We start from the raw sequence: 12,231 nt of genomic DNA, 5'->3' as shown, positions 1-12,231 counted from the left end.
TGCATGTATCAAAGGCAACATGCTGTTCTTTGCAGATGCTTCTAAGAACATCCACATATAGAGTTGAGCTTCTCTTTATGATATAAAAGTAATGGATATCTTAAGGAAGTGAAAGTTTCTTTCATGCCCTATGAGTTCGAAGACAACAACCTGGTAGAGGTTTTAATATAATGTATGACCATAAGAGATGTGGAAGAAAAATTGACTCACCACATCTCAAAATAAAAGAGACTATGAAGGCACATTCTCCAAAGGAAACTTGTTAGTTTGTCCTGCTCAAATGAATATTTATGCTTGAATCACATGTCTCATTTATTGGAATAAACTTTTATGAACCTTGATTTCACTTCTTTTTTTCATAGACTCAGAAAACTTGTGCATCTAGTCTAAACCCTAGCTCGATTCAGGCAGGCCAAATAGACCAGAGCATATCCAAACTTCTGTTTGAAACATCTATTTGAAGAGTTCTCTCAGCTTAAGAAAAACCAATCATTGTTGAGATAAATGATTCCATAGCTGAAATACTCATGCTATTAAAAAGTTTATCCTAATATTCAATGAAACTCACCTTCTGAAAGTTTAATCCATCAGATCTAATACATCAATCAGAATTAAAACATTTTATTATTGTGGCAATTATTTTGCTTTTTGGAGACTCTGTTCCCATTAAGTTTTTCCTTCTTCTGATTAAATATAATACATTTCTTCAACATTTTCTGACACAACTTATTTTTCATATTATATTTTTCATTTAATCTTTCTACTTGTATACTACTACTGATTGTTTTTTTGTCAACTTCAAGTGTTTAATATACACTGAAACCATCCTTTTACAATCATATCTCATTACTGAATAATGTTTAGCTTGTGTGACTAATTATAATCTAGAGATCTATTTCATGGGATATTTGCCAAATTAGCAATCCTTCATCCTATACTGGTGGATCTGATATTTTTGCCTACATTTTTTATTTTTATTCTGTTTAGTCTTGTTGCTTCTGTTGCTTCATCTCAGTTTAATTTTATATAGCATAAAAGTATTTCTGAATTCCATTCCTATTTTCTGAAGTATTAGTAACTGTTTTCAGGATTCAAATTTCATGACACAAACATTGTTGAAAATTATCGGGATGGATTCTTATGTGGCTTCAATTGAAATTACACTTCATTTTGATGAGCATCAAGTCCCTTTTCCAAAGAGGTGTGGCTGCATCTGTTATCAACACCTAGCCAACTCTTCAGTTAAGGCTTTGCTGAAACCAAAAGAAATTATGGCCATAGCATTCTGGCAACCCACTAAGTCAGAGGTGAAAAACACTCTGCACACTGAGCCATACTGAACTGAACGTGGAGATAAAAAGTAAAATAGAAGGTGAATTTCTTTCTCCTATAGCAGTGGTTCTCAACCTGTGGGTCGGGACTCCATTTGGGGTCGCACAACCATTTCACGGGGGTCACCAAACAATGCAGTCCGCCATTTTTTTCCCCTTTTCCTTAGCTGTATTACTCCCTTTTATTCTATTGGCTTTTGAAAGCCAATAGAATAGACTCTCTTGAATAGAGTCTAATTCTATTGGCTTTCAAAAGCCAATAGGAATTGTCCAGGTTGTCTCTGCCCTGCTGAGCCCGCCAAAAATCCTATTCTGCAAACGGTGCTGAACCAGTTGAGTAGTCCTCGACTTACGACCGGTTGAGTAGTCCTCGACTTACAACCGATTGGGGGTCGCGGCATTAAAAAGGTTGAGAACCACTGTCCTATAGCATTAGCAAATCCTAGTAGTTATGGAGAAAGGAAAACAGGAATTCTGATTAGAGAGTATATGTGTTCCATTTTATTTTAGTTTTATTCAAAACAACAAAGTTTTAGATGAACAAAATATAATGGTACATTTAAAAAAGGGCGACTATTACCTTCATGCCAGATACAGCCAATGTGTTTTTAAGGCGATATTTGCCATCCTTCTGGGGATATGTATATAGCAGGACATCATTCATCTGTATGAAGAAAAGATAAAATCAATTATATGTAATCTTGAAACAAGTCCCCGCTGATCCTGGCTTCAGTGAAATTCTAGTCTCAGACTGTTTCTTCAGAGATGGCAAGATGGCAATAATGGCAAAGCTGAAACCAATACACAATAAATTTAATAAAATGGACTAAGGCAAAGAATTGTATTGAATGCAGTGACTAACGAATTAGATAGATAGATAGATAGATAGATAGATAGATAGATAGATAGATAGATAGATAGATAGATAGATAGATAGATAGAAGCAGGGCTTTTTTTTCATAGAACGTCCGGAACAGAGTTTCGGCACCTTTTTTGGATGGAACCTTGTAGGATAGGCAAGGCGGGTTGTACGATGTGTGAGTTCCGGCACCTTTTTTTTTTTTTTTTTTTTTTACAAAAAAAGCACTGGATAGATGATAGATGATAGATAGATGATAGATAGATAGATAGATAGATAGATAGATAGATAGATAGATAGATAGACAGATGAAATTGTTTTAAGAAATGTGTAAACGTGTGTGTGGCTAGGCCAACAATTTGATTGCTGTAATCTGTACCAAATACAATATTTGGACCAAGTGCAAATGTAGCTCCATGTAGATGACCTAAATGTGAGGTTACCAATGCACAAACAATTATAGCTTGGCTATCCTTATCCATGAACAGGCATTGGGTGCATATTGAACAGAATTAATAACAGGCATCCCTAGCCTCCAATTACAATTATGACACCCCCAAACCTATATACCTATTCTTTCTGAAGGAGTACAACCCATGCAGAAGAGATCAATTACCCAATTTCCAAGCTTGGGAAAACTCCCTCCCACAAAATCAGAAGATGTTGGGATTCATCTCCATTTACTGGCTCACGTCTACCCATCGCTGCATCCAAAGATGTTATGCAGTTAGGACGCAACGCAGCCTCTTTTGATTTGGGTATTATGGAGAAATAGAGCAGAATGTCAACTAAATATTGGTAACTTCTTGCTCCAAAATCCCCAGTGATTCTCTCAGCTACTTCATATAGATCAATTCTTCTCAATCTCAGAGCCTTTAAGATGTGATGATTTCAACTCCCAGAATTCCTCAGGCACACGGGGAGCCCTTCCATTAATGTCTGTGAAATATTGTGCTAATTAATTATTTTATAAGTCTAGCTTGCAATGTTATTCTGTTCTGCTGAAAAGCAAAAGATATAGCAAATGCATCTACTGTGTATTTTCTAGAAGATTGAAGAAACCTCTGTTACAGATTTGGAGAATATGGAGATGGAACAATTAAAAGAAACAGATGCTTGATAAAGAATACAGTCTATTGCAGTTATTAATAGACTGCTGGACTGGTTGAGGGCTTTTTATCATAAAACTACATAGAGCTTCATCATATACTTGACAGGTATATATGAACATTGCCTCTAAAAATACTACCTCTAAAAATAGTCTAAATTTTAGTCTGTATTTACATTATTCATCCCCCTTGTCTCCTTCTTACTATTCTTCATTTATTGCTGTCTCAGAAGATTATTTTTTCTAGGTCAGCAAATACAGATTTTCTACATAAAAAAATAACCAATGGTTTCTCAGGAAAGTTTGTGTCACATTTATTTATTGCTTGTAAATTACCCATCCTACCAATATTAATTTAATAATCATAGTATCTGACTCTGCCCTGTGATCTTATATAAATTCCAGTACTGAACATCTCTACAAAGATAAATCTAGGTTAGTTTCTTGTAAATTGGGAATTGGCAAGGTCAAGGGAGGAAAAACCTGACTCTTAGCTATTAAAAAATAGATCATGAAAATGAATTTCCCTTGGTTGTTATAAAAAAAAAGATTAAATGTGGCTTTCTAGGAGGAAATAGCATAGGAAGAATATCAAGAGAAGTTAATTTTGTTACGAAGCCACAAACATACCTTGATTTATGCAGTTATTAATTTAGCCTTTAAAATAAGATGATTTCATTGCAGAAAACAGAGATAAAAACTAGGCTGCAGCCTTCTTTGAATATGCATTGTTTACTTAATTACTGGGAAGGCTATGGCCTTTTCTTTGCCTATTAATGCAGCCACCTAGTATGAGGTCAATTCAGGTCACAGAAGAGGTAGCTAATGAAAGGCACCCTGCCATCCCATAAAATTAGTTCGCATGAAGGATTGTCAGGCTTTCCGCAGCATGCACAACATTATGCCCTGACTATATATTCTGCTTGTTGTTTTCAAAGAAAAAAATATTAAAAAGTTCTACAAAACACAAGATTATTTTAGGTGGTGATGACTATGGGAGCTAACCTACTGCACTGTTGCTATGGCAGCCATGATTATTATCCTTTGGTTTTATTAAACATTAATGATGGTTGTGTTGTTAATTGCCTGTTAGAATGATTTCCCATCTGTTTTGTCTTCACATTCAGGGAAATGTACCTAATGTCTCAAGTCCTACCACTGTTCATGACTAGCTACCAGGAAATTCAAATTAATGCTGTTGAACTAGCCAAGAGAGGAATGATGTTGCTAAATGTTCATGTCAGCTTTGAGTATCTACATAAAACATTTGTGTGGCTGAGATTATGTTTGTTTTTGTGGACAATTTCCATGTTATTTCAAGAGCATTACACATATTTATGTACATTACTAACAAATTGACCAAGATGTCTTTGCTAGTAATTTGGTTTTATTCTATTTGTGTTGCTTTATTTTTGTTGATTTTTTGCAACTGGGAAAGCTCAGCAAAATCCTTGGGTCTCTTTTTAATTGATGATGCTGAAAGTCAATACTGAAGTTTCTTCAAAATAAATAGCTTATTTTGTACAATGCTTAAAATCCAGTTAAATTGCTTCATACCTAGTTAGACTGTGTATTTATTTAGATCCATGCTGTAACTGCTGACCAGCAGTACCCTATATATAGAATATCAGGCATACACCTGTTGTGCATGAACCACAAAATCTACACAAGAAGAGTACAGTTAGCTATTTCACAGAAATCTTCACAGATGGGCAGTCTATGCCTGGGTCAGGGTAGATAAGATTCAGCTGCATTCAAGGGGAATTGCTCTCTTGTGTTTCTGTAAAGATTCTACACTAATTCCCTGCTCGATACCTCCCCCTGGCTCGGCCAGTCTCTCTCTCCCCAACATCTTTCTTTTCAGCATCCACCTGATAACCTATCTAAACAAAAAGTTTAGGAATTATCCTGGGGATTTTCATCTAAAGGTACCTGTTTTTTTAAAATATGGTTAACATTAACATGCTATTTGAATACAGATTCTATTTTGTTTCCTCTGATTTTTCAATAAATAATTCTTTAAAAAGCAATGTGCTATTAGCAATCTATCCGTTTAGCAATCTGCAGTTGCTAAACGGATAATAGACAATTATATTTGTTTTTAGAGGTTTGCACTGCAGTCTGCAAAGTTCAATAGGGCTTATTTCAGAATAATCATACATAAGACCAAAAGAGGAATATTTGCTGTTGTTATTAGTTGCAAAGTCATGTCCGACCCATCATGACCCATGGACAATGTTCCTCCAGGGCTTCCTGTCCTCTACCATCTTCTGGAATCCATTTAAGCTCACGCCTATTGCTTCACTGACTCCATCCATTCATCTCATTCTCTGTCGTTCCCTTCTTCTATTGCCCTCAATCTTTCCCAGCATTAGGCTTTTCTCCAGTGAGTCCTTCTTTATCATTAGGTGGCCAAAGTACTTGAGTTTCAACTTCAGGATCTGGCCTTCTAAAGAGCAGTCAGAGCTGATCTCCTCTAGGACCGACCGGCTTGATTGCCTTGCAGTCCAGGGGACTCGCAGGAGTCTTCTCCAGCACCATAATTCAAAGGCCTCAATTCTTTGGCGCTCAGCCTTTCTACTCCTTTTCAATTATTTAAATGCTACTCAGGACAAATTCCTATAATCTATATCATTAAAAATTAAATTAGACTCTTTCTAGCTGTTATCATATTTGAATACAGGTAGTCCTCAAGTGAAATCTATTGCTAAAGATTTCACTTTTTAAACTATTTTTGTTTATTTTTAAACTATTATAGGAAATATGTGATTATTTGTATATAAACATCCCTATTAAAAAACTTTCCAGAATACATTCTGTAATATATGCTATATGAAGGTCTAACTTTCCAACACATGCACTGATTTTTATCATGATTCCGACAAACTCAATAACAGCTGTTCTTTCCAGGGAGCCAATTTATGCATTCTATTTTAGTACCATACCAAATGAATTGCTATTTATTCTGTAGTTGTGCAACATGGGCATTTATATTTTATGCATTTTTTTTAAATTATTGGATAGAGTAGGAACCAATAGTCACATTAATAGTTCTATCATGGAATTTTTACACTTATCTTCTGGGTCAACCAACTATGCAGAATAATATTCCAAAGTTTTTCAGGAGTTTTGTTACCTGAAACTTATAAACACAGTCCTAAGCATGAGACTGCACAGGATTTTTTTTTTTTTTGATGATCCAAATCATTAGCTTTCATTGTTACTCCAAAATTTTACTTCATAGCAATACAGATGCCTGACTGTATTATTCATTTTTGGCAGAAGAAATAAAAAACAGGAAAGGATGTAACTGGTGTATATTCATGTGCCATTAAATCCTGCAAGAACTCACTTTTGCAATATTTCCAACTGTCAAGAGATAATTATTTTTCTCCCCTGCAGTGAACAGCCAGTCTAATTTTGAGTCACAGAACTTGCAGCACAATCTAAATTCGTGTTTCATTCAGAAATGGTTTTCTTTTTATTTTAATGCACACAGCTTATAGCAATGACTTTGTCTTTGCCATTTGAATGACAAAAAAAACTAGGAAAACATAATTGAAACTGAAACTACGTTATATCTCTAGCTACTGTTTTAATGCTTCAGGAAGGGAAAAAAAGCAACCAAGAAGAAAAAAAACCCCTGGTGCTGGTAAATTTGCTATTTAATCCCACAGCAGTTGGTATCTGAAGCCATTTACTAACTGAAAAAAGGAATGCTTTGAGACCTCCTATCCAGTGGTGGGATTCAGCCGGTTCACACCACTTTGGCAGAACTGGTAGCTAATTTTTTGTTGTCCAGGCCCAGAATGGACTTCTGGAAGCGGCATCCACACAGAGAACCGGTTGTTCACATATTTGAATCCCACCACTGCTCCTATCATTAATATAATTTGACAGGCTCTGGAACTAAGTACGTAGAAAAAAGTAAATTTGGACTCAGAATTTAGATGAATTCAAAGTTAGTTGAATTCCTTGGAAGATTCTAGAGCAGATATTAAAGTATTTCAACCATAAATGCATTGAAAATAATGTAATGATTTTTAGAATTCAGCATGAATTTGTTAAGAACTAATCTTATCTAAATTTTCCATTGGATAACTTACTTAGTGGAATATGGGAATAATGTAGACATAATGTATCTTGACATTCTAACTGACAATTAAGTATGAGCTGAATGACATATCTATTGAATAGATATGCAGCTAATTTGAAAACCATGCTCAGAAAGATACTCATCTATTTCTCCTCACCAAATTGAGGGAGGTATCAAGCGGGGAGCCATAGGACTTGCTCTCAATCTTCTTTAATCTTTTAATGAATTGGATGAAGATATAAAGAAAATGCTTATCAAATTTTCAGACAACACTAAATTAAGTAGGTAGCTACAATCTACTTAAGAACTAAAAAATAACATTCAAAACAATATTGATAGAATAAAACTGGGCTTCAAATAAGAATATAAATGTAATTTAGGCCAGAGGTCCCCAACCTTTTGGGCACCAGGGACCGGTTCCATGGAGAGCAGTTTTTCTATGGACCAGAGAGCGCATGGTTTTGGGTACTGCCTGCACCCTGGGGATAGGGCTTTACTTGTTTGTGTGGACTGGTTGTTGGCATGCCACAGACCGGTACTGATCCATGGACCGGAGGTTGGGGACCCCTGATTTAGGCAATCTTCAGTTAATGACCACATGTTCACTAACTGTTCAAACTTGCAACACTGCTAACTGTACTTAAGAACAGTCCTTGAAGTTCCAACTGTTGCAGTATGCCATGGTTATCTGATCATGATTTCCATCATTTGCTGCCAACTTCCCACAAGCACAGTTAATGGGGGAGCCAGCAGGAAAATGGAAGTCATGGTCACATGAAGTCACATGACCAATGTGATCCTTGCTTAATAACACTAATTGGAAACTGCTGGAACTACTATTGCTAAGCACGTGACATCATGATTTACAACTGCATTACTTAATGATGATCATGCTTTACAACTGCATTACTTAATGATGAAAATTTTGGTCCCAATGTATACAAATACAGTTCCCCCATTTTGGGCAAGGAAATCAAAATCTTGGATATAGGATAGGGAATACATTACTTATAACAACACTTATGAAATTGTAAATTGATCAATTACCAGCTGAATATGAGTCAGCAATGTGACATGAGTCTGCAAGATAAATGCAATTTTAGGCTGCAAAACTAAAGTATGGTTTAAATCTGCTCTGGTCATATATATGCAGAAATATCATCTCTTTGGAATATATTTCCCTCCACCCCCCAGATTGACTCTGCTAGCGTTTTACAAGACATGACAAACATGGCTTTACTATTGAGCCTGAGGATCCAATAGCATGGGAGAACATATTTCATGGTTAATTTGAGTGTTTATGAGTGCTCTTGGCTGTTATTTTTGTTTTTGCTGTTTTTTAAAAAAGAAATCTCAATATTTTTATTGTGTTTTACCTCTTTTAATTGTTACCCATCTAGTCATATATATGAGATAGGTAAAAGATAGGTAAAAGATAGAAGGTAGAGGAGTCCCTGAAGATTTTATTTCACTAGTTTTTGCCAACTATAGAGGGCAATGCTCATTTCTGTTTCAAGCCATTGATCCAGCACTGTACGAAGACATTTCTGTGGTCAAGTGGCCAGCATAGTGTCATGGAGTGCTGTTATCTTCCCATTGAAGTGGTACCTATTTATCTACTTTTGCATGCTTTTGAACTGCTAGGTTGGGAGGATATTTGCATGCTTTTGAACTGCTAGGTTGGGAGGACCTGGGGCAAGGAACAGGAGCTCACCCCGTTGCATGGTGCTCGGATCTTGAAACTGGGTTGTCAACTTTCCAGCCTACAAGCCCAGCATCTTAATCACAGAGCCACCTCTGAGATATGCAGCCTATTAACTTATTAAATAAATATTTATTAAAGTTTTAGGGAATAACATCCAGACGAGCATTTATATGGTGGCAACATTAAATTGGAATTCTGTTTATTTATAAGCAAGTCCCACTGTGTCCAATGCCATTTATTCCCTAGGAAATATGTTGCTGATTGCCAGCCTTATTTGCAAAGATCCATCCATGTACATCTGACTGCATATTAATTGAGAGTAAAAACAAAATCTTACCAAGAATAAATGTCGAGGATGCCTATTTTTCCCAGAGACTTTCATTAACGTCCCTTCTTTAAGAAATATCTGAGAAAGAAAATAGAGGCACTAATACATCTTTTCTTGTTTACATTCAGTAGTTCAACATGTGACACAACTCTAGGCACTCATTAATTGCCTTTTAAATTAAAGAGAAATGGCTTAATCAAACCCTAAAGTTTGCAGTGTCATACTGTTGTGAATATTGACAAATTATCAAGAATATCAGATCTATTGAACTCAACATTTACTGAACTGAACCTCAAATCTTTATATAATACTGTTAATCAAAAAGAACTTACTCTTCCTGGTTGTAGAAGGTTGCTCTGTCCCTTGACACTGTGCTCTATATGTACCAATTTCTGCAAATTTTCCTGTGGACAAAAAAGAAGCAAATAATGGGGCTTAATAGAAATTTACTACATTTAATGCATATGATATGCTTCTGTTTGAATGAAGGAAAGCAAATGAAGTATAGCATCATCAGTCTCCATATAACGTGATTAATAAAGAAAGAAAATTCTAGAGAAATAGAATAGTGCAAGAATACAGTAAGGATGGGATCCTGATCCAGATTGGATTACCCTTATTTTCTTTAATAATGTCATTCATGCAAGTGGGAATTCCATGAATGTGTTTTGCTTGCTTTGGCCCTACCATTGGGGGTGGGGAAGGGCTGTGCACATAGTCAAGATAATCAATACATTATACTGTTATAAATTGAATTTTAAGTGAGAAATTTTATATGAAACGTCTACATTCACTTCATTTTTCATAAAGTTGGATGTTTTGGCTGCTTGGAACAGAAATAATTTCCAGCTGTGTTGGGTTTCTGGTGATTCACATTCATGTAGTGTTTATGGCAACAGTATGCAATGGCTTCCCTCTGCATTTTTTAAAAAAATCCTGTTTTGCCTATAGTCTTGGGAGTTACCTGGCATTAAGTAGAGTTTGAGTTTGCTTAGTTTCCAAAGCTATTCAGGCTCTGCCATCTGCTGAGGCAGATGCACTCTGCCTTGAATTAAACTTAACTTATTTTTTTAGAATATTTTTTTTAAGTTTTCATTTATCTTTCCAGTCTACATTTCACTTTAGGATTCCATGTTGGTCTGCTCTTAAACTTTCAAGTCATTAATAGGATCAGCTTTATTTTTCGTCCATTAGTAATAGTTTTACAGCTGTGGTCCTAACAGGTAATAGTAACACATTAAATACACCATAAAATTTGGCCTCCTTTTCAGAGATCAGAATTTACCAGACTCTCACCCTATTGACTATGTACCAATGTTGAAAAGGTTGGACACAATCAATGAGCACAAACGAGCTGTAAAATCTCACTATCTAAAATGAAACTAATGAGGTTTCTGTTGCTACTAAAGAGACAGGATTGGATGGCACATAGATACAAAAAGAATGAGATTTAATGAATTACAGTCATTATATTCACAGCTTCAGTTCGCTCTTATGATGTCTCAACCCTCAGGTCTCTGTTGTTTGTGATTCCTTTGGAACCTTTTAATCACCCAGATGGTTTGTAGGGGCTGTGAGTCTATGTGCACGTTCAGAAGGCTCCTACTAGCATTGCGAATCAAAAGACACTATGCAGTGATTCCCTCCGTGCTTCTTTAATGGGCCATTTGTGGAAAGAAAAGAGAGGGGGGGGGAGGAAGGGAGAGAGAGAGAGAGAAAGAGAGAGGGAGGGAGGGAGAGAGAAGGGCTGTTTTTATTCTTAAACTGCATGTAAGAATTCTTCCACTTCCTATGCTCATTCAAACAAAAGCTGGCATAGTCCAGTCCCAGGGAGGGTAATTGTCAAGGTTGACTCAGCCTTCCATCCCTCTGAGGTCGGTAAAGTGAGGACCCAGATTGTTGGGGCAATAAGCTGGCTCTGTAAACTGCTTAGAGAGGGCTGTAAAGCACTATGAAACAGTATATAAGTCTTAAGTGCTATTGTTACTGTTATTGTCCAATAATCTTTATTTAGATTGCTCTAGATGTAGCAGTTGCTCTAGAGCAGTTATTATTAGAAATCTTTTGATAGGGATGGGGCTCATTCAACAAGGGGGGAGGATCTGAGGGATACAATAAAGATGGGTTGATTGATGATGCTGATTATACTGTATGTCATCAAATTGTTGTCAGCTCCTAGCAACCAAATAGATTTTCTCCATGATAATCTGTCCCTAACCTGGTCCTTCAGCTCTTATCACTACTGTAATTGAGTCTTCTCTGTTGTTGTGGTGGTGGTTTTTAAAATGATATGCCTATTTCATGGGCAAATTGTATACTCCATGTCAAAATGGCAGGAACTGGTATCAGAAATCAACGGGGGGAGGGTAAACAAGGTGAAGAATTGGCTATAGAGCATCCTAGATGAAGCAGATTATCTGGAGCCCTTTTTAGTCAGTATTCAGACCTGGACCTGGGATGGAGACAACTTTCAAACAGAGTTGAAGAAGCTTCTTGGATGAGAAGCAAAACATCTTCAAAGAAAAAACAAGAAAGTCCAGTTGTTTCGGGAAAAAGCACCTTTGAGATAACTATGACCTAGATGACTGAGAATCTCCATAGACATTTGGTCACATTAGTAGATGATTTTTGTCTGGATCTGTGGTTGTCCTGGTTCTAATAAGGCTCTCAATAGCTTTTGATATCTTCCATGGTAGTTATCTGGATTGCCTTTGGGGATTAGAGGCATTATTTTGCAGTGGTTCCACTTGTCCCTCAGTAGATAATTCAACTCAATGGTGATATGAGATGAGATGCTGGGATGC

The 12,231-nt window shown here is 36.3% G+C and overlaps 1 protein-coding gene across 5 annotated transcripts in view; it reads right to left on the bottom strand.

The window, feature by feature from the left end:
* The window catches only part of FGD5 (FYVE, RhoGEF and PH domain containing 5), a 166,470-nt gene that overhangs the window by 15,995 nt on the left and 138,244 nt on the right, over nt 1-12,231 (bottom strand). For all 5 annotated transcript variants that reach the window (XM_039364535.1, XM_039364536.1, XM_039364532.1 and 2 more), the window contains exons 11-13: nt 9,760-9,831; nt 9,437-9,505; nt 1,912-1,995 (exon numbers count right to left, since the gene is read on the bottom strand). In XM_039364535.1, coding sequence (XP_039220469.1) covers nt 1,912-1,995; nt 9,437-9,505; nt 9,760-9,831 — 225 coding nt within the window. The remainder of the gene's footprint in view (nt 1-1,911; nt 1,996-9,436; nt 9,506-9,759; nt 9,832-12,231) is intronic.

This window comes from Crotalus tigris, unplaced genomic scaffold, assembly GCF_016545835.1.
Source record: "Crotalus tigris isolate CLP2741 ecotype Arizona unplaced genomic scaffold, ASM1654583v1 scf7180000019794.865796, whole genome shotgun sequence".
Lineage (NCBI taxonomy): Eukaryota > Metazoa > Chordata > Lepidosauria > Squamata > Viperidae > Crotalus > Crotalus tigris.
The sequence above is the reverse complement of the archived record's forward strand: the minus strand, read 5'-3'. Positions and strand labels throughout refer to the sequence as shown.